This window comes from Sapajus apella, unplaced genomic scaffold, assembly GCF_009761245.1.
Source record: "Sapajus apella isolate SASKATOON/1434 unplaced genomic scaffold, GSC_monkey_1.0 scaffold146, whole genome shotgun sequence".
NCBI classification, from domain to species: Eukaryota; Metazoa; Chordata; class Mammalia; order Primates; family Cebidae; genus Sapajus; species Sapajus apella.
In genome coordinates this window covers 1,431,336-1,458,956 of record NW_022437086.1, presented here as the reverse complement: position 1 = coordinate 1,458,956, position 27,621 = coordinate 1,431,336, and the positions used below count along the sequence as shown (strand labels likewise).

General features: G+C 45.8%; 2 protein-coding genes and 1 non-coding gene across 7 annotated transcripts in view; 2 read left to right on the top strand and 1 right to left on the bottom strand.

Moving 5' to 3' along the window:
* ASL (argininosuccinate lyase) overlaps positions 1–484 on the bottom strand; it is an 18,526-nt gene extending 18,042 nt beyond the window's left edge. For 4 of the 5 annotated variants that reach the window (XM_032264762.1, XM_032264761.1, XM_032264764.1 and 1 more), the window contains exons 1-2: positions 408–484; positions 180–234 (exon numbers count right to left, since the gene is read on the bottom strand). In XM_032264762.1, the coding sequence (XP_032120653.1) occupies positions 180–191 (12 nt within the window). In that variant the 5' untranslated portion in view covers positions 192–234; positions 408–484. Of the gene's footprint in view, positions 1–179; positions 235–407 lie in introns of those variants that run through there. The other variant, XM_032264765.1, reaches the window with a different exon arrangement.
* A 9,670-nt stretch (positions 485–10,154) lies between these two features.
* The window catches only part of CRCP (CGRP receptor component), a 52,557-nt gene continuing 35,090 nt past the window's right edge, over positions 10,155–27,621 (top strand). The window contains exon 1 of the mRNA XM_032264760.1: positions 10,155–10,329. Within this exon, the coding sequence (XP_032120651.1) occupies positions 10,322–10,329 (8 nt within the window). The 5' untranslated portion in view covers positions 10,155–10,321. The remainder of the gene's footprint in view (positions 10,330–27,621) is intronic.
* LOC116540948 lies at positions 21,029–21,146 on the top strand. The gene has a single exon (XR_004264651.1). It is a non-coding gene; the product is annotated as a 5S ribosomal RNA (ribosomal RNA).

The window sequence follows — 27,621 nt, the reverse complement described above, 5'->3', positions numbered from 1 at the left end:
GGTGCGGGCAGAGCCACTGCGCCCCTGGAGGTGTGGCTGGGGGCGCTAGTGAGCGCCGGCAGGTGCGCCCGGGAGGGTGGGGATGGGTGCTGGCTGCCCCGGGCGCGACTCCCGGCGGGGTGGCCGAGGCAGGTTTGGCACCCCCACCCTCTCCTGCGGAGCCCGGAGGTCCCACTCACCTCCGAGGCCATGTTGGGCGGTTCCTCGTCGTCCGGAAGCCTCGGTCCTTCGGGTCTGGAAAACACGACGCGGCTGACGACCTCCTGTGCCAGCAGGGTCCCCCGGGCCGGGCCGGCTCCGAGCTCCCGGCACGACGCTTGGCCGAGCGCAGCCTGTGGGGACGCGGACGCGAGCGCGCGCCACGGTTCTCCGCGCCCTCCAAGCCCGCCCGGCCCCCGCGCAGTCACCTCAGCCTGGCCGCGGGGTCAGTGTCGCGCCCGCCACCGGGCTGGGCTTTTCTGGCCCGGATGGCGTCAGCTGCCGCCCAGCCCTGTCCCCGCCCCTGCCGGCGGCCGCGCCAATAGGAGGCCGCCCGGCGGGGTGGGCGTTGCCCCCATCCTCCAATCCTGGCTGTGGGCGGGGCCACCGGCTGCCCTGGAGGCTGAGCGGCCCCAAGGGTGGGGAAAGGGTCTGCCGGGACCCCGACGGGGAAGGGGGCAGGGCTTGCGTTGGGGAAGGTGCTGCCCCCGCGTTCGTGCTGTGGAGTCGGGCCAGGGGTACAGGCTACGACATCAGGCCCGGGCTTGGCGGGTTCATAAGATACACAAGGAGAAATGGCATGCTCGCTCATTCATTCATTCAACAAACGTGTACCGAGCACCTCTATGTGCCACTGACAGAGTTAGAAACGCACTGAGGAGGCCGGGCGCGGTGGCTCACGCCTGTAATCTCAGCACTTTGGGAGGCCGAGGCGGGTGGATCACGAGGTCAAGAGATGGAGACCATCCTGGTCAACATGGTGAAACCCCGTCTCTATTAAAAATACAAAAACGGCCGGGCGCGGTGGCTCAAGCCTGTAATCCCAGCACTTTGGGAGGCCGAGGCGGGTGGATCACGAGGTCGAGAGATCGAGACCATCCTGGTCAACACGGTGAAACCCCGTCTCTACTAAAAAATACAAAAAATTAGCTGGGCATGGTGGTGCGTGCCTGTAATCCCAGCTACTCAGGAGGCTGAGGCAGGAGAATTGCCTGAACCCAGGAGGCGGAGGTTGCGGTGAGCCGAGATCGCGCCATTGCACTCCAGCCTGGGTAACAAGAGCGAAACTCCATCTCAAAAAAAAAAAAAAAAAAATACAAAAACAAAAATTAGCTGGGCGTGGTGGTGTGTGCCTGTAGTCCCAGCTACTTGGGAGGCTGAGGCAGGAGAATTGCTTGAACCCGGGAGGCAGAGGTTGCAGTGAGCCGAGGTCGTCCTACTGCACTCCAGCCTGGCGCCTGGGGATGGAGTGAGACTCTGTCCCAAAAAAAAAAAGAAAAAAGAAATGAAGTCTCACTTCAAGAAGGTCCAACGTTGCATGGAGGTATGCAGGGAGCTCTGGGGGACGGGGGCCTCTATGTTGGGTACTCAGGGAAGATGTCCTTGATCTGATTAATTATTCACCAAAATGACCGACTGGATTCCAGGCACTGGGAGGACCCTGAAGGGGCTTCTAATGAACCTGTCCTCTGCATTGGGCCTTGGAAGATGGGGGGAATTTGCTCAGGGAAGAAGTGGAGAAGAACATTCCATGCAGAGGGAGAAGTCTGAACAAAAATGATGTCTGGCCTGCTTGGAGAACAGAAAATCATCCAAGTGTTTATAACTATAACAAAAGGTGGGGAGGAGAGGTGGAAGGAGTTTGGGGGAAGACTGAAGAGCTTTGAATATCAAAAGAGGGAGTTTGGGCCGGGCGCGGTGGCTCACACCTATAATCCCAGCCCTTTGGGAGGCCGAGGCGGGCTGATCTTGAGGTCAAGAGATCAAGACCATCCTGGCCAACGTGGTGAAACCCTGTCTCTACTTAAAAAAACACAAAAATTAGCCAGACATGGTTGTGTGCACCAGTAACACCAGCTACTTAAGAGGCTGAGGCAGGAGAATCACTTGATTCCCAGGAGGCGGAGGTTGCAGGGGGCTGAGTCCAGGCCACTGCACTCCAGCCTGGTGACAGAATGAGGCTCCATCTCAAAATATAAATAAATATAAATAAAATAATAAAAGTTATGTTTAGGCTTGGCACAGTGGCCCAGGCCCAGCGCTTAGGAGGCAAGCACAGGAGGACAGCTTGAGGCCAGGAGTTTGAGACCAGCCTGGGAAACAGAGCAAGACTCTCTTTCTAAAAAATTAAAAATAAACAAGTTAGCCGGATATGGTGGCACACACCTAAAGTCCCAGCTACTCAGGTGGATCACTTGAGCTCAGGTGTTCAAGGTTACAGTGAGCTCTGATCGTGCCACTGCATTTTGGCCTCTTTTAGTGAGACCTAGCCTTAAGAAAAAAAAGTTATGTTTACACTATTCTGTAGTCTCTTACTATTTATTTTATTTTTTACTTTTATTTGTTTTTTTTGAGAGGGAGTCTTGCTCTGTCACCCAGGCTGGAGTGCAGTGGTGCTATCTCGGCTCACTGCAAACTCTGCCTGCTGGGTTCAAGTGATTCTCCTGCCTCAGCCTCCTACGTAGCTGGGATTACAAGCATGCGCCATCACCCCCAGCTAAACTTTTTTGCATTTTAGTAGAGACGAGATTTTACCATGTTGGTAAGGCTGGTCTCGAACTCCTGACCTCAAATGATCCACCTGCCTCAGCCTTTCAAAGTGCTGGGATAGGCCGGGCGCGGTGGCTCATGCCTGTAATCCAAGCACTTTGGAGGCCAAGGTGGGCGGATCACCTGAGGTCTGGAGTTCAAGACCAGCCTGACCAACATGGTGAAACCCCATCTGTATTTAAAAAAAAAAAAAAAAAAGGGGCTGAGATAAGAGGCGTAAGCCACCGTGCCCAGCCTCTGTAGTCTCTTAAGTATGCCATAACATTATGTCTATAAAAACAATGTACATACCTTAAGTTAAAAATGCTTTGTTGCTTAAAAATATTAATGATCATCTGAGTTTTCAGTAAGTCATTACATTTTTGTTAGTGAAGGGCCTTGCCTCGATGTCGGTGGCTGCTGACTGATCAGGGTGGTGGTTCCCGAGGGTTGAGATGGCTGTAGCAATTTCTTAAGACAACAGTGAAGTTTGCAGCATCAATTGACTTCCAACTTTACTGTAGCATGCGATGCTGTTGAATAGCATTTTACACACAGCAAGAACTATTTTTTTTTTTTGAGACATAGTCTCAAGTCTCACTCTGTTGCCAGGCTGGAGTGCAGTGGCGTGATCTCGGCTCACTGCAACTTCTGACTCCCTGGTTCAAGTGATTCTCCTGCCTCAGCCTCCTGAGTAGCTGGGATTACAAGCATATGCCACCACGCCCAGCTAATTTTTGTATTTTTAGTAGAGACAGGGTTTCACCATGTTGGCCAGGATGGTCTCGATCTCCTGACCTCGTGATCCACCCACCTCGGCCTCCCAAAGTGCTGGGATTTCAAGCATGAGCCACCACGCTGGGCCGGTAGAACTTTTTTCAAAATTAGAGTCAATCTTCTCAAATCCTGCTGCTACTTTATTTACTAGGTTTTTATGTAGTATTTTAAATTTTTTTCTGTTATTTCAACAATATTCACAGCAACTTCACCAGGAGTACATCGCATTGGAAGAAACCTTTTTTTTTTTTTTTTTTTTTTTTGCTCAATCATAAAAAGCAATTGCTCATTCATTCAAGTCTGATCACAGGATTGAGCAATTCACTCCCATCTTCAGGCTGAACTTCTAATTCTAGTTCTCTTGCTATTTCTACCACATCTGCAGTTCCTTCCTCCACTGATGTCTCGAACGTCTCAGAATCATCCATGAGGGTTGGAATCCACTTCTTCCAAACTTCTGTTCATGTTCATCTTTTGACCCTCTCCCAAGAATAACAAATGTTTTGTTTTTGTTTTTGCATTTTTAGTAGAGACCAGGTTTATCATATTGGCCAGGCTGGTCTTGAACTTCTGACCTCACGATCTACCCAACTTGGCCTCCCAAAGTGCTGGGATTATAGGTGTGAGCCACCATGCCTGGCCAAATAACAAATGTTTTTAATGGCATCCAGAATGGTGAATCCTTTCCAGCAGTTTCCAACGGCTTTGCCCAAATTCATCAGAGGAATCACTAGCTATGGTAGCCATAGCCGGGCAAATGTATTTTTTTTTTTTTCAGACAGAGTTTTGCTCTTTTGCCCAGGTTGGATAGAAGTGGCATGATCTCGGCTCACTGCAAACTCTACCCCCCAGGTCCAAGTGATTCTCCTGCCTCAGCCTACCAAGTAGCTGAGATTATAGGCTCCCACCACCATGCCCAGATAATTTTTGTATTTTAGATTTCACTATGTTAGCCACGCTGGTCTTGAACTCCTGACTTCAGGTGATCCACCCATCTCAGCCTCCCAAAATGTTAGGATTACAGGTGTGAGCCACTGCACCTGGCCAAAATACCTTGTTTTCTTTTCTTTCTTTTTTTTTTTTTTTTGGTTGTTTTTTGAGACGGAGTCTCGCTCTGTTACCTAGGCTGGAGTGCAGTGGTGTGATCTCAGCTCACTGTAACCTCTGCCTCCCAGGTTCAAGCAATTCTCCAAATTCAGCCTCCCAAGTAGCTGAGATTACAGGCGTATGCCACCATGCCTGGCTAATTTTTTTGTATTTTTAGTAGAGACGGTGTTTCCGTCTCTGCTGGCCAGGCTGGTCTCGAACTCCTGATCTTAAGTGATCCACCCACCTCGGACTTCCAAAGTGCTGGGATTAAAGATGTGAGCCACCGTGCCCAGCCCAAAATACATTTCTCAAATAATAAGATTTGAAAGTCAAAATTGGCCAGGAGTGATAGCTCATGCCTGTAATCCCAGTACTTTGGGAGGCCAAGGCAGGTGGATTTCCTCAGGTCAGGAGTTCAAGACCGGCCTGGCCAACATGGTCTTTATTAAAAATACAAAAAAGTTGTCCGGGCTCACCGCGGCCTCCCATAGTGTTGGGATTACAGGCGTGAGCCACCATACCTGGCTCCAGCTTTTCTTGTACAGCTTCCTCACCCCAGTTGGCCTTCATAGAATTCAGGAGAGTTAGGGCCTTGCTCTGCATTAGGCTTTGGCTTAAGGGAATATTTTGGCTGGCTTGATCTTCTATCCAGACCACTCAAACTTTCTCTATAACGACAATAAGGCTATTTGCTTTCTTTTCCTTCATGTGTTCACTGGAGTAGCACTTTTAATTTCCTTCAAGAACTTTTCCTGGCCGGGCATAGTGACTCACTCCTATAATCCCAGCACTTTGGGAGGCTGCGGTCAGGAGTTCAAGACCAGCTTGGCCAAGATGGTGAAACCCCATCTCTACTAAAAATTACAAAAAATTTAGCTAGACACAGTGGCAGGTGCCTGTAATCCCAGCTACTCGGGAGTCTGAGGCAGGAGAATTGTTTGAACACGGGAGGTGGAGGTTGCAGTGAGCTGAGATCGCACCACTGCACTTCAGCATGGGTGACAGAGTGAGACCCCGTCTCAAAAAAATAAAAATAGCCGGGTGTGGTGGCTCACGCCTGTAATCCAAGCACTTTGGAGGCCCAGGCGGGTGGATCACCTGAGGTCGGGAGTTCAAGACCAGCCTGACCAACATGGTGAAACACTGTCTTTAATAAATAAATAAATAATTTAAAAAAATAAAAATAAAATAAAAAGAACTTTTCCTGCCAGGTGCAGTGGCTCACACCTGTAATTCCAGTACTTTGAGAGGCCAAGGTGGGCAGATCATCTGAGGTCTGGAGTTTAAGACCAACTTGGCCAATACAAAAATTCTCCAAGTGTGTTGGTGCACAACTGTAATCCCAGCAACTCGAGAGTCTGAGGCAGGAGAATCACTGGAACCCAAGAGCAGAGGTTGCAGTGATTCCAAGGTTGCAGAGGTTCCAAGGTCTCGCCATTGCACTCCAGCCTGGGCAACAGAACAAGACTCCATCTCAAGAGGAAAAAAAAAGAACGTTTCCTTTATGTTCACAACTTGGCTAACGGGCTTTGCTTTTGTTCTATTTCAGTTGTCAACATATCCTCCTCACTATGTTTTATCACTTCCAGCTTTTGATTTTAAGTGAGATACCTAGGACCTTCCTTTCACTTTCACACTTAAAAGCCATTGTAGGGTTATTAATTGGCATAATCTCAGTATTGTTCTGTCTCAGGAAATAGGGAGACCCAAGAGGGCAAAAGGGCAGGTGATGGAGGCAAGCTGGTCAGTGAGGCAGTTAGAACACACACATTTATTGATTCAATTCACCGTGTTTTTTTTGTCTTTAAATTCACCATCTTACATGAGCACAGTGTATGATGCCCAAAACAACTGTAATAGCAACTTCAGCGACCAGTGATCACAGATCACCACAGCAGATACAGTAATAATGAAAACGTTTGAAATATTGCAAGAATTACTGAGCTGTGACACAGAGGTATGCGGTGAGCACGTGCTGTTGGAAAGACGCCACTGACAGTCTTGCTCAACACAAGGTCACCACAAACCTGCAATTTATCAAATACAGTTTTCTGCGAAGCACAATAAATCAAAGTGCAATATAATAAGGTGTGCCTGAATGTGCTATGTCTGACTCTTACTAAGTGTTCAATAAATAATAATTGCTATAATTATACATAAGGCCCTAGAGGGTCAAGATAAAGTTGGTTAGAAATAATAATAACAATTACGACTGATGTGGTTTTGTTTTTGTTTTTGTTTTCAAGATGGACTCTTGCTCTGTTGCCCAGGCTGGAGTGCCAGTGGCGTGATCTCGGCTCATGGCAACCTCCACCTCCTGGATTGAAGTGATTCCCCTGCCGCAGCCTCCTGAGCAGCTTGGGATTACAGGTGCCCACCATTACAGCCAGGTAATTTTTTTTTAATTTTTTCTTTTGAGAAGGAATCTCACTCTGTCACCCAGGCTGGAGTGCAGTGGCGTGATCTAGGCTCGCTGCAACCTCTGCCTCCCAAGTTGAAGCAATTCTCTGCCTTAGCCTCCCAAGTAGCTGGAATTACAGGCCCCCGACACCATGCTATTTTTGTGTGTATGTGTGTGTATTTTTAGTAGAGACGGGGTTTCACCATGTTGACCAGGATGGTCTCGATCTCTTGACCTCGTGATCCACCCGCCTTGGCCTCCCACAGTGCTGGGATTACAGGCTCGAGCCACCGCACCCGGCCCATTTTTTTTTTTTTTTTTGAGGCAGAGTCTCGCTCTGTCACCCAGGCTGGAGTGTAGTAGTGCAATCTTGGCTCACTGAAACCACCGCCTGACTTCAACTCTCCTACCTCAGCCTCCCTAGTAGCTGGGACTACAGGCACATGCCACCACGCCCGGCTAATTTTTGCATTTTTTTTAGTGGAGAGGGGGTTTCACCATGTTGACCAGGCTGGTCTTGAACTCCTGATCTCGTGATCTGCCCACCTCACCCTCCCAAAGTGCTGAGATTATAGGTGTAAGCCACCACGCCGGGCCTTGGGTGGCATTTTATATACTTTTGATGTTGTTGTTGTTTTGTGATGGAGTCTTGCTCTGTCGCCCAGGCTGGAGTGCAGAGGCACGATCTGCAACTTCCACCTCCCAGGTTTAAGCGATTCCCCTGCCTCGGCCTCCTGAGTAGCTGGGATTACAGGAGCCAGCACACTGATTAATTTTTCTTTTTTTTTTTGTAAAGATGAGGTTCGCCATGTTGCCCAGGCTGGTCTCAAACTGGGCTCAAGCGATCCACCTGCCTTCATCTTACAAAGTGCTGGGATTATTGGTGTGAGCCACCATGTTCAGCCAAGTAAAAAATGTTTAACAGCTTTATTAATACAGGATTCATATGCTGTACAATTTGCCATTTAAAGTGTATAACTCAATGTTTTCAGTATATTCATAGGGTTGTGCAACCAACACCACCATCTATAATAATTTCGGGACATTCTTGTTTCCCGAATAGAAACTCCATACCTACTAACAGTCACTTCCCATCCCTGACCCCAAGCCTTCTCCTAGCCTTCTTCCTGTATGCACAGATTGGCCTCTTCTTGGACTTTACATATAAAGTGAATCACACGATATGTATTGTTTGGTTTTGTTGTTTGTTTTTTTGAGACAGTCTCACTCTGTCGCTCAGGCTGGAGTGCAGTGGCATGATCTTGGTTTACTGTAACCTCGGCCTCCTGGGTTCAAGTGATTCTCCTGCCTCAGCCTCCTGAGTAGCTGGGACCACAGATGCGTGCCACCACGACTGTCTAATTTTTGTATTTGTATTTATATTTATTTATTTAGAGATGGGTTCTTGTTCTGTCACCCAGGCTGGAGTACAGTAGTGCGGTCTTGGCTCACTGCAACCTCCACCTCCTGGGTTCAAGCAATTCTTCTGCCTCAGCCTCCTGAGTAGATGGGATTACAGGCACCTGCCACCATGCCCAGCTAATTTTTGTATTTTTAGTAGAGATGGGGTTTCACCATGTTGGCCAGGTTGGTCTTGAACTCCTGACCTCATGATCCACCCACCTCAACTTCCGATTACAGGTGTGAGCCACTGGGCGGAGCGATATGTATTATTCTGTGTCTGGCTTCTTTCACTTATTAATAGCATCATGTTTTGGGGGGCTATCCATGTATCTATATTTTTGCAACAAAGTCTCTCACTCTGTAGGTTGGAGTGCAGTGGTATGATCATAGCTCCCTGCAGCCTGGACCTCCCAGGCTCAAGTGATTCTCCTGCCTTAGTCTCCCTAGTAGCTGGGACTACAGGTGCTCACCACCACACTTGGCTAACTTTTCCTAGAGAGGGAGTCTGGCAATGTTGCCCAGGCTGATCCGGAACTCCTGGTTCCAAGAAATCCTCTTGTCTCTGCCTCTCCAAGTGTTGGGACCAAGCCTGGCCTCCTTTTTGTAGTTTTCCATTGTACAAATGCAGAACATTTTATTTATCCAATTATTAGTCACTAGTTAATGCACGTCTTGTATTTGTTCAGATTGTCTTGGGTTCAACACCCACTGGACAAGTTCCAGATGAATGACTCTTGGCAAATCATAATCTCTCCAAGACTGCCTCAGTTTCTTCAATTATAAGATGTGAATAATAATGGAATCTACTGCATAGACAGTCATGGTTGTACTGCCACAGTAATTGATAAAGTGCCAGGCTCTTTATAAGGATTACCTACACACTTATTATTTACAAAAAAGGGAACAGAGCTGTTGCAGTGGCTCACACCTGTAATCCCAGCACTTTGGAAGGTGGAGGTGGAGTCTCACTTGAGGCCAGGTGTTCAAGGCCAGCCTGGGCAACATAGCGAGATTCCAATCTCTACCAAAAATAAATAAATAAACAAATAAATAAATAAATAAACTACAACGTTTCTGGCACCCCAGATGCCACCAGCCTCACTACTCTCTGAGGGGTGCGATTTTAACACGCAAAGACCTTGTAACCCCATCACTTTTCGCAACTTTAGCTGATTAATTACTTTCTTAAAACCTAGACCGCCGGGCGCAGTGGCTCACGCCTGTAATCCCAGCACTTTGGGAGGCTGAGGTGGGCGGATCACCTGAGGTCAGGAGTTTGAGACCAGCCTGACCAAAATGGTGAAACCCCATCTTTAGAAAAAAAAAAAACCTAGACCACGAAAACACGAGATAGACGGCGTGGTGGCGCATGCCTGTAATCCCAGCACTTTGGAAGGCCAAAGAGAGTGTGGATCACCTGAGGTCACGAGTTCGAGACCAGCCTGGACAAAATGGTGAAACCCCCGTCTCTACTAAAAATACAAAAATTAGCCGGGCGGGGTGGCGGGGGCCTGTAGTCTCAGCTACTGGGGTGGCTGAGGCAGGAAAATCGTTTGAACCCGGGAGGCGCAGGTTACAGTGAGCTGAGATCGGAGCACTGCGCTCCAGCCTGGGCGACAGAGAGACTCCATCTCAAAAAAAGAAAACACGAGATAGTCCTGCCCGCAAGCTCTTAGCAGTCTGAAGCGAAGTCCTGGGCGAAGGACACAGCGACCCTCCCCGGCCCCCCGAGAAAAGGGACCGGGCGGGCAGCGAGAGGTTCCGGGTCCGCCAAGCTCCCGGCGTGCACCGCGGCGATCCCGGCGTGCACCGCGGCGCGCGGAGCTGGCTGGCTGGCGCGGTCGGCGGCGGCGGCGGAGGGGCAGCTGTGGGGTGTGCGGTTCCTTGTCCGCTGGCAGCCGGGGGGCGACGAGGCGGGACGTCATGGAAGTGTAAGTCTCCCGGGACGAGTCCCTTTTGGGTCAAGGAGGTTGGACCGCCGAGAGCCGAGAGCCGCGGGTACTGGGCGACCCCTCCTGCGGGAGTGAGGGCCGAGGCCGGCCCTGTCCGGGAGGGCCGCGCTGGTGGGAACGGGGACGAACGGGACTCTCGCTCTGCCCTGCCCAGCCTTCGCTTCCCCTCCACAGCCTCTGTCTGGGATGCGAGGCCGAGCACCTCCGGATCCGCTGCCTTCCAGTGTGCCTCCTCCTCCTCTCATTCATTTACCAGCGTTTCTGGGTCACAGTGCGGGGGTGGAGCCCAGCCTGGTATCCGACCCCGGACTTAGAAGGCTGTGAAGGCCTGTCTGCCCGCGCTGAAAGTGGCTGGAGGAGAGACGAATCAGGGCGGGGTAGAGTAGAGTTCTGCTTGCGGCACCGGGCTCCTGGGGAGCCCTCACTCGGAAGAGCTGCTGTCAGAGTTTGATGGGAGCGGTCAACCCTGTGAGGGAAGGGAAGGGTTTTTGCGGGGAGAGGGGAAGGATATGAGCCAGGACTGGGACCGGAGAAACAGCACGGGGTGTGCGGGTGGGTGTGTACAGGCGAGGGTAAAGTGTTTTCTGACAGTTTGACCGCACGTGGTCTTTTCCATGCTTGCTGGTTGCACCTCGTGCAAATGAAGTTTTTTGCATCGGAATGTGGGTTTTATATGGTTGATGTTAACTTGTAGGTATTACCTCTCTTGTGTTCTCTGTGAACTGATTATTTGATACAGTTTCAAGTTCTTTTGCCTCATGCTTAAAAGTTATATGTACTCCGGCAGTTCAGATTTTTACGTTTTTAATTAATTTTGTTTTTTCTTAAGAAACAGGGTCTTGGCCGGGCGCGGTGGCTCAAGCCTGTAATTCCAGCACTTTGGGAGGCCGAGGCGGGTGGATCACGAGGTCAAGAGATCGAGACCATCCTGGTCAACATGGTGAAACCCCGTCTCTACTAAAAATACAAAAAATTAGCTGGGCATGGTGGCGCGTGCCTGTAGTCCCAGCTACTCAGGAGGCTGAGGCAGGAGAATTGCCTGAACCCAGGAGGCGGAGGTTGCGTTGAGCCGAGATCGCGCCATTGCACTCCAGCCTGAGTAACAAGAGCGCAACTCCGTCTCAAAAAAAAAAAAAAAAAAAAAAAAAAGAAACAGGGTCTTGCTCTTTTCCTCAGGCGGGAGTGCAGTGGCATAATCATGGTTCACTGCAGCCTTGACTTTCTGGACTCAAGCAATCCTGCCTCAGCCCCTCCAGTAGCTGGGACTACAGGCCCACGCCATCACTCACAGCTAATTTTTTTTTTTTTTTAAAGTTTTTGTGGACACAGGGTCTCACTTTGTTGCCCAGGGTGGTCTCCAGCTCCTGAGCTCAAGTGATCCTCCTGCCTTGGACTCCCAAAGTTCTGGGATTGCAGGCATGAGCCAACTTACCTGGCCCCTTCCAATTTTTTTTTTTTTTTTTTTTTTTGGACTGTGTAATGAAATGAAAGACTCATGAAACAATAATGTATGGAGTACACTCTCAATATTGTCTATTTTTTATTGAAATGAATGGGGCCAAGTGTGGTGGCTCATACTAGTAATCCCAGCACTTTGGGAGGGTTAGGCGGTAGGATCACTTGCGCTTGGGAGGTGGAGGCCAGCCTGGGCAACATAGGAAGACCCTGTCTCTACAAAAAATTAAAAAGTTAGCTCGGCCGGGTGTGGTGGCTCACGCCTGTAATCCAAGCACTTTGGAGGCCCAGGCGGGCGGATCACCTGAGGTCGGGAGTTCAAGACCAGCCTGACCAACGTGGTGAAACTCCATTTTTAAAAAAGAAAAAAAAAAAGCTGTGTGTGGTGGTGCATGCCTGTAGTCTCAGCTACTTAGAAGGCTGAGATAGGAAAATTGCTTGAGGCCAGGTGGCTGCAATGAGCTGAAATCTAGCCACTGCACTCCTGGTGAGGTAACTGAGGAAGGCTCTTTTAATTTTTTTTTTTTTTTTTTTTTTTTTTTCCAGACAGAGTCTTGCACTCTTGCCTGGGCTGGAGTTCAAAGGCATGATCTCAGCGCATTGTAACCTCTGCCTCCTGAGTTCATGTGATTCTCCTGCCTCAGTCTCCCAGGTGCACACCATCACACCTGGCTAATTCTTTGTATTTTTAGTAGAGACAGGTTTTCAGTATGGTGGCCAGACCGGTTTCTTTTATTTGTTTGTTTTTGTTTCTTTTTTCTCTTTCTGTATCACAAGAACAGACTAGTTTCAAACTCCCAACACAGTGATTCAGCCTCCCAAAGTACTGGGATTACAGGCATGAGCCACTGCGCCCAGCTGACTCTGTCTTAAAAAAAAAAAAGTTGGGGCCGGGCGCCGTGGCTCACGCCTGTAATCCCACCACTTTGGGAGGCCGAGGCAGGTGGATCACAAGGTCAAGAGATCGAGACCATCCTGGTCAGCATGGTGAAACCCCGTCTCTACTAAAACTACAAAAAATTAGCTGGGCATGGTGGTGCGTGCCTGTAATCCCAGCTACTCAGGAGGCTGAGGCAGGAGAATTGCCTGAACCCAGGAGGCAGAGGTTGCGGTGAGCCGAGATCGTGCCATTGCACTCCAGCCTGGGTAACAAGAGCGAAACTCTGTCTCAAAAAAAAAAAAAAAAAAAAAAAAAAAAAAAAAAGTTGACCCACTGAATTAATTTTGCAACCCACTGATGGGATTTCTTCTGCAACCTGAAAAACTATTCATATATTTTACTCTAGTCCAAGCCATCATTACTAATTTTTCCCTCTTTACTGGAGCATTTCCTGTGAGCATACAACCTGCTTTAGTGTATTCATCTTAAGAAAATCCCCTGTCCCCACATACATGTCCACCTCTTACTCTGTTGTTTCTTCCTATCCCAACAAACTTCTTGTAAGTGCTCATTAGCCCCTCAGTCTCTTAACCGTTTTGTTGTACTTTCATCCTCACTAGTCTGCAGAAATGACTGTTAAAATTAACTGATCCGGTGTGGCGTGGTGGCTCACGCCTGTAATCCCAGCACTTTGGGAGGCCAAGGTGGGCAGATTGTCTGAGGTCAGGAGTTCGAGACCAGCCTGGCCAACATGGTGAAACCCCATCTCTACTAAAAAATTTGGCCAGGCATGGTGGCTCACGCCTGTAATCCCAGCACTTAGGGAGGCTGAGGCGGACGGATCATGAGGTTAAGACCATCCTGGCCAATGTGGTGAAACCCCATCTCTACTAAAAATATATAAATTAGCTGGGCATGCTGGTGTGCCTGTAGTCTTAGCTACTTGGGAGGCTGAGTCAGTTGAATCGCTTGAGCTGGGAGGCGGAGGTTGCAGTGAGCTGAGATCACGTCATTGCACTCTGGCCTGGCAATAGAGTGAGACTCTGTCTAAAAAAAAAAAAAAATGCAAAAAGCTGTAAAAAAAAAACAAAAAAACCCAAAAATTTGCCAGATGTGGTGGTGGTTGCCTGTGATCCCAGCTACTTGGGAGACTGAGGCAGGAGAATCACTTGAACCTGGGAGGCAGAGGTTGCAGGGAGGCAGAGGTTGCAGTGAGCTGAGATTGCACCACTGCACTCCAGCCTAGGCGACAGAGCGAGTCTGTCTGGAAAAAAGAAAATTACCTGATCTCTCCATCTTGTCAAATCCAAAGGTTGATTTTCTGGCCTCAGCTTTCTTGATCTCTTAGCAGTGGTTAATACAGAAACTCCAGAAACTTTCTTTTCTTTGTGTTATATGTTCCTTTGTGATATTTTCTCCTCCATCAAGGACTACTTCACAGTGTTCTTTCCTGGGTCCTGTTCCTCCCTTGCTTGATGTCTAAGAGTTGAGGTATCTTAGGGCTCAGTCCTGGGACCGTTTCTCTCCACACTCTGTCATTTAACCCATCTATGTACTGATGGTTCCCAAAGGTATGTTTCTGGCCTTCTCATCATCTATCCAATTGCTTAGACCAAAAATCTAGCCTTCTCTCCTCACTCCCTAAATCCAATCCATCAGCAGTCCTACCTTAGAATATATTTTGAATGCAATTACTTTTCACCGTCTCCACTGTTAGCTTTGTAGTCCATCACCTCTGGGCTGGATTAAGCCATAGCCTTTGGGTGTTCACTTCTCCCCAGCCTCCATTCTGTTTTCCACATGGCGGCTGGAGTGACCTTAAGTAATAATTGGAACATGTCACCCCTGTGTAAAACTCTTCATTGGCTTTCCATTGTACTTAGAGGAAATTTCCATCTCTTATCAGGACCTGCAAGACCCTGTAAAACCTCACCTGCTCCCTAGTCTAACACTTTCCACTCTCCCAACCTCCCAAACACTCACTTTCCACTGACAGGAACCTTCTAAGCACTTCCTGAGGACTGTTGCATTGCGGGACCCTCTGTCTGGTATACTTTCCTCCTCATCCTTACCCTGTTCTCTTTATTGGTTTTTATTTTTATTTTTTGGGATAGAGTCTCAGTCTGTCACCCAGGCTGGAGTATAATGGCATGATCTCAGCTCACTGCAACCTCTGTCTCCCAGGTTCAAGCAGTTCTCCTGCTTCAGCCTCCCAAGTAGCTGGGATTACAGGTGTGCGCCACCATGCCCAGCTCATTTTTGTATTTTATTTATTATTATTTTTTAAAAATAAGATGGGGTTTCACCATGTTGGTTAGGCTGGTCTTGAACTCCCGACCTCAGGTTGATCTGCCTGCCTTGGCCTCCAAAGTGCTTGGATTACAGGTGTGGGCCACCACACCCTGCCTAATTTTTGTATTTTTAGTAGAGACAGAGTTTCCATATTGGCCAGGCTGGCCTTCAACTCCTGACCTCAGGTGATCCACCCTCCTCAACCTCCCAGAGTGCTGGGATTACAAGCATGAGCCACCACGCCCGGCTTCCTATTCCTGAAAGTTGCCTTTCCTCTTCAGTAAGTCTAACGGAAGTTGTTTTCGTCTCTCATAGCACTGTGATTTACTTTCCCCCAAATAATTAACAACTTGCAATAATAAATGTATGTTTACTTGTTTGGAAGGTGGGGGCAGTGTTTGTTCACTTAGTGCTTAGCACTGCGTCTGGCACACAGTAGGCATTCAGCAAATACTTGCTGAATGAAGTAATATAACAATACTTTATTAGCTTAATAAATATAGTCGTCTCTCTGTCTTTGGGGAATTGGTTTTGGGATCCCCTGCATATTCCAAAATTCACAGATGCTCAAAGTCCCTTCTATAAAACGATGTAGTATTTGCACATAACCTATGCACATTCTCCCATATACTTTAAATCATCTCTAGATTACTTATTGTGATATCATGATATATAATACCAATTTTTGTCCATGGTTCCTGGCTCATAATTCCCATAATCCTTGTTACTTCCTTAGTGACTAAAACAATAAGCATAACTTTTATTAAAGTATTTGCCCTTTGTCTGCGGTTCCTGAAGCAGCCTTGGAACAGCTTCAGAGCAGTAAAGGTCAAAGAGTCTTTTGTTATGTTGGGGTGCTGAAAGCCTCGGAAGCAGGCCTCAGAAAACAGAAGCTCTGTCTCTTGCCCTCTCATCATCCCCTGCCTTTCTGTCTTAGAGCTGGCTGTAAAGAAATTCTCTGTCCTATCTTGTCTGATTGCAGGTCATAAGACCCCCGTTTCAGAGGGGGTCCTGCCCCTTACCCTGGAAGAAGGAATGCCTCACAGAGAGGCCAGGGAGAATCTGGACAGACCTTGCTGGGTTTCTGCACTCAGTCTGTTAGTATTAGATTACACTCTTTGTCTAGTCAATTACTGTGAGGTTGTCCTTGCTTCAATCATGTCTCCAATGAAGTCTCTACAAAACCCCCCAAGAGAGCTTCTGGATAGCCTAACGTGAGGAAGTTTCTGGAAGGTGGTACACCTGGGGAGGGCATAGAGCTCTTCAGCCCCTCTCCCTACCTCACCCCATGCACCGCTTCATCGATATCCTTGGTAATATCCTTTATAATAAACCAGTAAACGTAAGTTAAGTGTTTTGTGAGTCACTCTAGCAAATTAATGAAGCCTAAAGAGGAGGTCCTGGGAACTGCAACTTGAAGCTAGTCATTGAGAAGTTCTGGAGGCCCTGACCTGTGACTGCTGTCTGAAGTACGGGCAGTCTTGTGGGACTGAGCCCTCAATCTGTGGAATCTGACACTACCTCCAGGTAGTTAGTGCCCTAGTTGAATTGGATCGAAAGATACCCAGCTGGTATTGGCTGCAGAATTGATTGCTTTCTTAATGGTAGAGAGAAATCCCCACATATCTGGTCACAGAGTCTTCTGTGTTGATTGTTGTTGGGTGAGAGCAGAGGAAAAACAGTTTGATTCTCAACAAACTTATAATACCTGATGCATTGTAAATGCTGTGTAAATAGTTGTACTGTGTTATTTAGGGAATAATGACAAAAAGCAGTCTATACATGTTCAGTACAGAGGCAGCCATCCTAGGCCTAACTACATAGTACATGTCAGCAATAATGTAACATTTTCTTAAAATTATTTTTGCATGTTTTGAATCTAAGGATGTGGAACAACCTGAAGCTAAGGAGGGCGGACTGTATAAATTAATTATCCAGCATCCTAGTTGCTAAGCATGGATATTTTCTGATTTTCCAAAGTGAAATTGTTTGAATCAAGGGGCTTTGTTCTTGTAACAGCCTGTCCACTTCTGCCAAGGAGTCCGTGACTTCCTGTAACCAATCAAGAATTTTGCAGCTAGTAATTCATGGGAAAATGAGCTTTCCTGAAATAGGCGTGTGATTTGGGAGTGGAAATGCCCTGGAGTGGAAAGTCTGGAAGCCTAACTTCTGGCCCTTACCTGGTCTTCAACAGGAGTCATGACCTTTGGAAGTCTGCTCCTTAGGATCTTCAGCAGAACCTTGAGTTACAGATACAGTTGACCCTTGAAAAATGTGGCCTCAAGCTTCATGGATCCACTTAGATGTAGATTTTAAAAAATAAATACAGTTAGCCCTCTGTATCTGCAGGTTCCACATCTGCAACCAAATGCAGAGAATGAAAGTATAGTATTTGAGGGATGAGAATATACCCACGTATATGGAGAGCTGACTTCGTATCTGCTGGTTCTGCAAGGCTCTCTGGGAGACAAGCATGTTCGGATTTTGGTGTTTGTGGGGGTCCAGGGACCAACCTTAATGTAATACCAAGGGACGACTGTATATTGTATGCCTGTTAGGTACTCCCAGAACCTGAAGTGAGGAGGCACAATGAACAACTCCCCTGAGGCCAGGCATCGTGGCTCACACCTGTAATCCTAGCACTTTGGGAGGCCGAGGTGGGTGGATCACCTGAGGTCAGGAGTTCAAGACCAGCCTGGCTATCATGGTGAAACCCCATCTTTAAAAAAAAAAAAAAGAAAAAAAATTCTAATTGAGTAAATACCTGCTAATTAAATAATACATATGAACTAAGTAAATCATACATAATATACCAATAATAATGATCGTACCAGAACTTTCATTTTTGTTTTAGATGGAGTTTTGCTCTTGTCACCCAGGCTGCAGTGCAGTGATGCGATAGCTCACCGAGACCTCTGCCTCCTGGTTTCAAGCTATTCTCCTTCAGCCTCCTGTGTAGCTGTCTGGCTAATATTTTTTTTTCCTTTTTTTTTTTTTTTAAATGGGGTTTCACCATGATGGCCAGGCTGGTCTTGAACTCCTGACCTCAGGCGATCCACTTACCTCGGCCTCCCAAGGTGCTAGAATTACAGGCGTGAGCCACTGCGCCCGACAATTTTTGTATTTTTAGTAGAGACAGGGTTTCACCATGTTGGCCAGGCTGGTTTTGAACTCCTGACCTCAGGTGATCCACCCACCTTGGCCTCCCAAAGTGTTGCTATTACAGGTGTGAGCCACCGCGCCTAGCACAGAAATTAAAGGGGAGTAATATTTATTCTTATTTGACTGACAATTTAAAAATGAAAATTTCTTGACCATTACTTGGAAATACATTTTCTTCAAGTAAAAAGATACAATTTTTTTTTTCCCGAGATGGAGTCTCACCTCATCACCTAGGCTGGAGTGCAGTGGTGCTATCTCAGCTCACTGCAACCTCTACCTCGAGGTTCAAGCAGTTCTTCTGCCTCAGCCTCCTGAGTAGCTGGGACTACAGTTGTGTGCCACCATACAAAATATTTGTATAGGCTGGGCGCGGTGGCTCAAGCCTGTAATCCCAGCACTTTGGGAGGCCGAGGCGGGTGGATCACGAGGTCAAGAGATCGAGACCATCCTGGACAACATGGTGAAACCCCGTCTCTACTAAAAATACAAAACATTAGCTGGGCATTGTGGCACGTGCCTGTAATCCCAGCTACTCAGGAGGCTGAGGCAGAATTGCCTGAACCCAGGAGGCGGAGGCTGCGGTGAGCCGAGATTGCGCCATTGCACTCCAGCCTGGGTAACAAGAGTGAGACTCCGTCGCAAAAAAAAAAAATAAATCAAAATATTTGTATAGCAAAGTTAGGTATTTTTATATATAAGATATTTGCTATTTGGGTAACTTTGTCTATAAATGACCATTGATATGGCTGGAAAGGTTTATGTCCATTCTTAAACATAACATATATAATTAGGAAAATGGACATTATTCTCTGTACCATCTTTTTGAGGTGGTGTCAGAGTTTTTTTCCTTTTAAAGCTGGAAATACTGATACTTAGAAAGGGTGGGTAATAGGTACTATAACAACCCAGTAACAGGACTGGAAAGAGGATATCAGTTGCTAGGTCCCAAGAGAATGCTACAGATTAATTTGTTCATTGACTTGAGAAGCTGCCCACTTTGCTTTTTCCAGAGTTTAGTTTTGGCTTGATGGCATAGGTTGGGAATAGGAGAATTTGAGCAATTCTTTTCGTCATTGCCTGCGTTAACTGTGTGGCAATTAATAGGTACTGTTTGCATGGGCCTTTTTGTATGTGTGTGCTTCTAAGGAAAGTCCACCAAGAGATCATTTTGTTCTGTTTATTCAGAATTCAGTTTCCCAAAGTAGTTGTTTACATCCATTTAATTGATTCACCAAGTTAAGCAAATTTTACGAGTTAAGTGTCAAATAGAAAGTCAACTTTAGTTGTCTAATTCATTGCTTAAGGAAATTAAGTAACTGCTTGCCTGTAGTATAGATTTAGATGGTCTTTAAAATGCACTTGGAGTATTTGCTTTAATTACATGTGAATGAGTACTATTCTAAGTCCTGCAAGAGGATGTGAACTTTTGTATAGGTAAGCAGTTTCTAGAAGTCTGATTGCATGTGTGAATGTATCACATAATACTAAAGTGTTAGCTGTAAAACAGACAGTTCCTGCTCTGTAGAGATCAGCTTGTACCTTTATAATTCTTTGATATGTCCATTAAGTTTTAGTAGCTCTGAAAACTTTTGGAGGCTGGGCGCAGTGGCTCACGCCTGTAATCCCAGCACTGTGGGAGGCCAAGGCAGGCGGATCTCCTGAGGTTGGGAGTTCGAGACTAGCCTAACTAACATGGAGAAACCCCATGTCTATTAAAAAGACAAAATTAGCCAGGTGTGGTGCCGCATGCCTGTAATCTCAGCAGCTTGGAAGGCTGAGGCAGGAGAATTGCCTGAACCTGGGAGGTGGAGGTTGCCGTGAGCGGAGATTGTGCTATTGCACTCTGGCCTGGGCAACGAGCGAAACTTTGTCTCAAAAAAAAAAAACAAAAACAAAAACCAAAAAACCAACAAATAGCTTTTGGGGAAAGTGTGTTTTACTTTCCCCAATTGTAAGTTACAGCAAGTTTTTTTTTTAAACCTTATGTCATTCTTTATTTTAGTTATACATTTTCATATTCCATAACTTCTTAGCATGAAAAATTTTAAACCTATGAAACAGCTGCAAAAAGAGTGCCACAAATACCTGTATACCTGTTACCTAGAGTCCCATTTTGATCAGATATTTGCTGCCTTTTTCTCTTTTCTTTTCCCTCTCTCCCTCCCTCCATCCCTCCATCCCTCCCTCTCTCCTTCCTTCCCTTCGTTTCTTTTTTGATTAGAGACACTTGAGCCAAGGCTGGATTTAAACTCCGGGCCAAAGTGATCCTCCCATCTCAGTGTCCAGAGTAGCCGGGATAACAGGTGTGAGCCACCTTGCCTGGCATTGCCTTATTTCTTTTTCACAGGCATGAGCTTTCTCTCCATGCGCAGGTCCACGTACTTATTTTACTGAACCATTAGACAGTTGTAGCTACAATCACATTATCACACTCAGGAAACTTAGCGCTGATATATCTACCCTTTTTTTTTTTTTTTGAGACAGAGTCTCATTCTGTCACCCGGAAGTATAGTGGCACAATCTCAGCTCACTGCAACCTCCGCCTCCCGGGTTCAAGGGATTCTGTTGTCTCAGCCTCACAAGTAGCTGGGATTACAGGTGCACGCCACCAGGTCTGGCTAATTTTTTTATTTTTAGTAGAGACGGAATTTCACTATGTTGGTGAGGCTGGCCTTGAACTCCTGATCTCGTGATCCACCTGCCTCATCCTCCCAAAATGCTGGGATTATAGGCACGAGCCACCGCACCTGGTCTATGTCTACTCTTAATTAAGATACAACGTGAACTCACATTTCTTCAGTTGTTCTTTTTTTTTTTTTTTTCCCCTAAGGTTTGGGGTAGGTAAAGTCAAAATCTTTATGGGGCAATGGGAAAGAGAAAAGGCTGGAAGTCTACAGCTATACCACCCTGAATACACCTGAGCTCGTCTGATCTCAGAAGCTAAGCAGGGTCGGGCCTGGTTAGTAGTTGGATGGGAGACCACTGAGAATACCGGGTGCTGTAGGCTTTATTTAAAAATAAAAATAAAGAAAAGCAAAAAAAGTAAAAAAGCAAAAATAAAAAATAAAAAGAAAAGGCTGGAAACACCGTTAATATTTCTTGTCTACAGCTACTTTGGATCATTTCCGGGAATGATCCCTGCCGCCACTGTCTACCAACACACATGAGGGGACTATAGCAAGCTTGTCTAACCCGTAGCCTGTAGCCCAGAACGGCTTTGAATGCAGCTCAACACAAATTCGTAAACTTTCTTTTCTTTCTTTTTTTTTTTTTTCAAGAAAAGAAGAAAGGAAGGTAGGAAAAAAAGGAGAAAGAAGGAAAAGAAAAGAGAGAAAGAAAGAAAGAACAGAAAGAAAGAGAGAGAGAAAGAGGGAGAGAGAACGGGAGTCTTGCTCTATTGCCCAGGCTGGAATGCAGTGATAAAATCATAGCTCAGTGCAGCCTCAAACTCCTCACCTCAAGCACCCTTCCTCCTCAGGCTACCCTACCAAGTATCTGAGACTACAGGCATGCAGTTCCGTGCCAGACTAATCTAAAATAAAAATTTCATTTTCTTTTCTTTTTGAAAACTGTTCCCTAAAGTGACTATCTTGTTTTGTGTTCCAACCGGAAACATGAGTTTTGCTCGAGTTGTCCCATATATTCGCCAGCATGTTGTATTATCAGTTGTTTTATTTTAGCAATTCTAAAAGGTGCATAGTAGTGTCTTAATTGGATTTTATTTTGCACTTCCCTAATGAGCTATGATGCTGAGTATCTTTTTTTGTCATTATTTTAATTTGATATAAATTAAATTAAATGTTTAATTTCTCAGTTGTACTAATCACGTTTCAGAGACTCAAAGGTCACTAAAACTCATAATTAGTGGCTATCTTTTTTTTTTTTTTTTTTTTGAGACGGAGTTTCGCTCTTGTTACCCAGGCTGGAGTGCAATGGCGCGATCTCGGCTCACCGCAACCTCCGCCTCCTGGGTTCAAGCAATTCTCCTGCCTCAGCCTCCTGAGTAGCTGGGATTACAGGCACGCACCACCATGCCCAGCTAATTTTTTGTAGCTTTAGTATAGAGACGGGGTTTCACCATGTTGACCAGGATGGTCTCGATCACTTGACCTCATGATCCACCCGCCTCGGCCTCCCAAAGTGCTGGGATTACAGGCTTGAGCCACCGCGCCCGGCCAATTAGTGGCTATCTTATTGGATGGCACAGATTTTCAAACATTTCCTTTATTGCAGAAACTTCTGCTAGACAATAGGATGCCTTAGCTAAAGTCATGAGTTCTTTCACATCAGAATTCATGGCTAATCTTCAGTGGGAAAAGAGGAATTTTCTAAGACTATAACATTTAGTCCTAAAGCATTCAAAGTCCAATTTTCTCATTCCATGTTACAGTTACAAATTTCTCTAGTTTTGATTTAAAAATTACCTGACCACATTTGCTATCTCCCCAACTAAGCTGGAAGCCTTTTAAGAATGGGGCCACCTTTTATCCAATTTGCCAATCTTTGTCTTTTGATTGGGACATTTAGTCCATCTACATCTAGGGTCAACATTGATATGTGTGTATTTGATACTGCCATTCAAAGCTAGCTGGCTGTTTTGCCCATCACTTGATGCAGATTCTCCACCATGTTGATGCTCTTTACCCTCTGGCATGTTCCTAGAATGGCTGGCACTGGTTGTTCCTCTCTATGTGTAGTTGCTTCTTTCAGGAGCTCTAGTAAAGCAGGCCTGGTGGTGATGAAATCTCTAAGTACTTGCTTGTTCACAAAGGATTTTATTTTTCCTTCACTTATGAAGCTTAATTTGGCTGGATATGAAATTCTGGGTTGAAAGTTCTTTTCTTTAAGGATGTTGCATATTAGCCCCCACTCTTTTCTGTCTTGTAGGGTTTCTGCTGAGAGATCTGCTGTGAGTCTGATGGGCTTCCCTTTGTGGGTAACCCAACCTTTCTCTCTGGCTGCCCTTAGCATTTTCTCCTTCATTTCAACCCTGGTGAATCTGACGATTATGTGCCTTGGGGTTGCTCTTCTTGAGGAATATCTTTGTGGTGTTCTCTGTATTTCCTGGACTTGAAGATTGGCCTGCCTTGCTAGGTTGGGGAAGTTTTCCTGGATAATATCCTGAAGAGTATTTTCCAGCCTGGATTCATTCTCTCCGTCATATTCAGGTACACCTATCAAATGTAGATTAGGTCTTTTCACATAGTCCCATATTTCTTGGAGACTTTGTTCATTCCTTTTTACCCTTTTTTCTCTAATCTTGCCTTCTTGTTTTATTTCACTGAGTTGATCTTCGACCTCTGATATCCTTTCTTCTGCTTGGTCAATTCAGCTGTTGAAACTTGTGTATGCTTCGCGATGTTCTCGTGTTGTGTTTTTTAGCTTGATCAATTCATTTATATTCCTCTCTAAGTTGTCTGTTCTCATTAGCATTTCATCAAATCTTTTTTCAACGTTCTTAGTTTCTTTGCATTGGGTTAGAACATGTTCTTTTAGCTCACAGAAGTTTCTTATTAGCCACCTTCTGAAGCCTGATTCTGTCAATTCATCACACTCATTCTCCATCAGGTCTTGTTCCCTTTCTGATGTGGAGTTGTGATCCCTTTGAGGAGGAGAGGTATTCTGGTTTTGGGTGTTTTCAGCCTTTTTGCGCTGGTTTCTTCCCATCTTTGTGGATTTACACCCAGAGAGTCACCTCATAAAGGAGAGCTCAGACCAACATTTGGTGGGTATCCTTCTGGGACAAAGATAGCAGAAGAAGAAACTGGTAGCAACTCTTAATGTTCTGCAGTGGCTGCAGGTGATCCCCAGGCAAGCAGGGCCAGGAGTGGACCTCGGCAGTCCTACAGCAGAGGGGCCAGACTGTTAGAAGGAAAACTAAGAAACAGCAATAACTTCATTATCAACAAATTGGACGTCCACTCAGAGACCCAATCTGAAAGTCAGCAACTATAATAAAGACAACAGGTAGATAAATCCACAAAGATGGGAAGAAACCATTTGTTCTAATAGTGTTCTTTTTCCTCCCAATTCAGGATCCAGTGAAGAATAGCACATTGCATTTAGTTGTCGTGTTTCTTTATTTTCCTGTCCTCTGGAGTTTCCTTAGCTTCTTTTTGTGACATTGGCACTGTGACAGGTGATATTGATATTTGAAGAGTCTAAATCTAACCCAGTTGTTTTGAAGAGTATTCCTCAATTTGTCCTCATGACTAGATTAGAATTAGACATCTTGGGGCAGGATTGCTCTGAGGGATGTGTTTTTCTCAGTGCATCACATCATTATTGGTGCTGTGAAATTGGATAATGTGATTAAGTTGATGTCTGTCTGGTTTGACTATATCCTTTTGCCAACAACCTGTCATTTAATGGTGGTTACAGTAACTTTTTTTTTTTTTTTTTTTTTTAAGACGGAGTTTCGCTCTTGTTACCCAGGCTGGAGTGCAATGGTGCCATCTCGGCTCACCGCAACCTCCACCTCCTGGGTTCAGGCAATTCTCCTGCCTCAGACTCCTGAGTAGCTGGGATTACAGGCATGTGCCACCATGCCTAGCTAATTTTTTTTGTATTTATAGTAGAGTCAGGGTTTCACCATGTTGACCAGGATGGTCTCGATCACTTGACCTCATGATCCACCTGCCTCAGCTTCCCAAAATGCTGGGATTACAGGTGTGAGCCACCGCGCCCAGCCTTTTTTTTTGTTTTTTTAATTGTACTTTAGGTTCTGGGAGTACATGTGCAGATCATGTAGGATTATTGCATAGGTACACACATGGCAGTATGGTTTGCTGCCTCCATCCTCCCCATCACCTACATCTGGCATTTCTCCCCATGTTATCCCTCCCCGACCTCCCCATCCCCCTGCTGTCCCTCCCTTGGCCCCCCCGCAACAGACCCCAGTGTGTGATGCTCCCCTCCCTGTGTCCATGTGTTCTCATTGTTAAGCACCTGCCTGTGAGTAAGAACATGCGGTGTTTGATTGGTTACAGTAACTTCTTGAGGATAAAAACTGCCTTTAAAAAATTTTCCTGGACCGGGCACGGTGGCTCAAGCCTGTAATCCCAGCACTTTGGGAGGCTGAGGCGGGTGGATCACGAGGTCAAGAGATCGAGACCATCCTGGTCAACATGGTGAAACCCCGTCTCTACTAAAAATACAAAAAATTAGCTGGGCATGGTGGCGCGTGCCTGTAATCCCAGCTACTAAGGAGGCTGAGGCAGGAGAATTGCCTGAACCCAGGAGGCGGAGGTTGCTGTGAGCCGAGATATCGCCATTGCACTCCAGCCTGGGTAACATGAGTGAAACTCCGTCTCAAAAAAAAAAAAAAAAAAAAAAAAAATTTTTCCTAATATATGCAGCTCGTTTAGGACTTCATAAAAGGTAGATAAGTTACCTCTGGACATTTTATTAAATAAAGGCCTAGCATACATTGTCATTTATTCTGTGAGTATTTAGCTGGGTTTAAAAAAATTTAATCTTCCTAATAAAATAAAATCAATGAATAAATCAGCTTTTGTCAGCCAGAGTCTGTAAAATGCAGTACCTGTCTAAACATCGATTGTTCTCTTGATCCCAAAACACAGACTGATTGAAACATAGATGAGAGAGAGAGTTTTCCTTCTCCTTTATATTTGTTCTAGAAGAGGCAGAGGATGTTTTTTGTATTCTTGAGTTACAATATTGACTTGTTTAGTGGGGTAGTAACTTGGAAGGGCCAAGGACAAATTTCCCAGGGCGTGGAATATTGTGAATGACAGAGAAGGGGCCATGATTTGGAAATGAAGTTGTAACAGTGCACTTGGGATGGATCCATTGGCCCTGAAGAAAAGTAACATTTTTTTTCCCAGTCAGCTATTCCAGAAAGAGATGTCTTAATGCCTCATATTTTGGAAAGCACAGGGAGTTATAACTCAATTTCAAGCAAAGATAGGAGGAAGATTTCCTGATTAAGTAGGCAAAATGACATGTGGTTTGATTTGTCATTATCAATTTTGAATGAACTGTGTCACATGCACTAATTATGCATTGTCCTTCCTGTGTTAAGTTCCTTTCAGATATGATAATCTTTGTGACTTGAGTGTGTTTGTGGTCATTTGGTCAAAGCAGCACTTTTGTGAAATTGTACCTTGACTCACTGGTAGCATTTGGTTAGCTTCACAAAGCTGATATGATTACAATGCTGATGTCACTGTGCTGATGACCTAAGGCCTAGGTCGATCCCTGTGTTAACCACTGTTAGTTTTGCTTTATTTATTGACTGGGAAATCACCTATCTGTTTGGCCCATGCTTCTGAAATCTTGAGTTATCGTTTTCATCATCTCGCCCCACTCCTGGTTTAAGAACCTACAGGGGTCTTTGTTGCATGTTATGTCAAGTGCAGACCCATCTACCTGATTTTTTTAGGATTCTCCATTACCAGTGTTTTTTTTTTTTGAGACGGAGTTTTGCTCTTGTTGCCCAGGCTGGAGTGCAATGGCGCGATCTCGGCTCACCGCAACCTCCGCCTCCCGGGTTCAGGCAATTCTCCTGCCTCAGCCTCCTGAGTCGCTGGGATTACAGGCACACGCCACCATGCCCAGCTAATTTTTTGTATTTTTAGTAGAGACGGGGTTTCACCATGTTGACCAAGATGGTCTCGATCTCTTGACCTCGTGATCCACCCGCCTCAGCCTCCCAAAGTGCTGGGATTACAGGCTTGAGCCACCGCGCCCGGCCATACCAGTGTTTATTCATCCAATCCAGTCTCATTTTCTGCAAATCCATAGTTACTTTCCGCTTCATTCAGACTTCTTACTGTGTGACCTTGAGTGAGTTATTTAATTTCTGAGTCTTGGCTTCATCTCTATAGAGTAGGAGTCATAATAATGGCTCCTACATTTCAGGGTTTTTTTTTTTTTTTTTACCCAATGGGGGGGGCGGGTGAGGGGGGGAGGGAGGGATTGAGGGTGGGTTTTTTTTTTTAAGATAATTAACTGAGATAATATCTTTTAAAAATAATAGCCTTCAGTTATGGAAATAATAATAAGTACCAAAACCATGCTAAACTTTTAAAATGTGTTGTCTCATTTCACTGTAACAGTTTGCTGAGGTGGGAGGAGCTGGTGGTAGTGGTAGGAGCACAGGTGGTAGTCATGATAACGCTGGTGCTTACTGAGCACTTACTGTGTTCCAGGGACTTTACATGTTTCCGTTTAACCCTGTAAACACTCTTACAAGGTTGATACTGTAATTGCCATTTCATAGATAGGAAATTTAAACATAGTGGGATTAAGTAACTTGCCCAGAGTCACATAGCCAAAGAATGCAAGAGCTGGGTTTAGAATCCAGGCCACACTTTAGATGCTAGTTTCATCCCATTTTTATTTTAGAAGGAAAAACTTAGGGAGTAATTAACTAAATCTCTCACAGCATATGAATGGCAGAGCTAGAATATGAACCCAAATCTGATTTCAAAGTTTTTTTTTTTTTTTTTTTTTTTTTT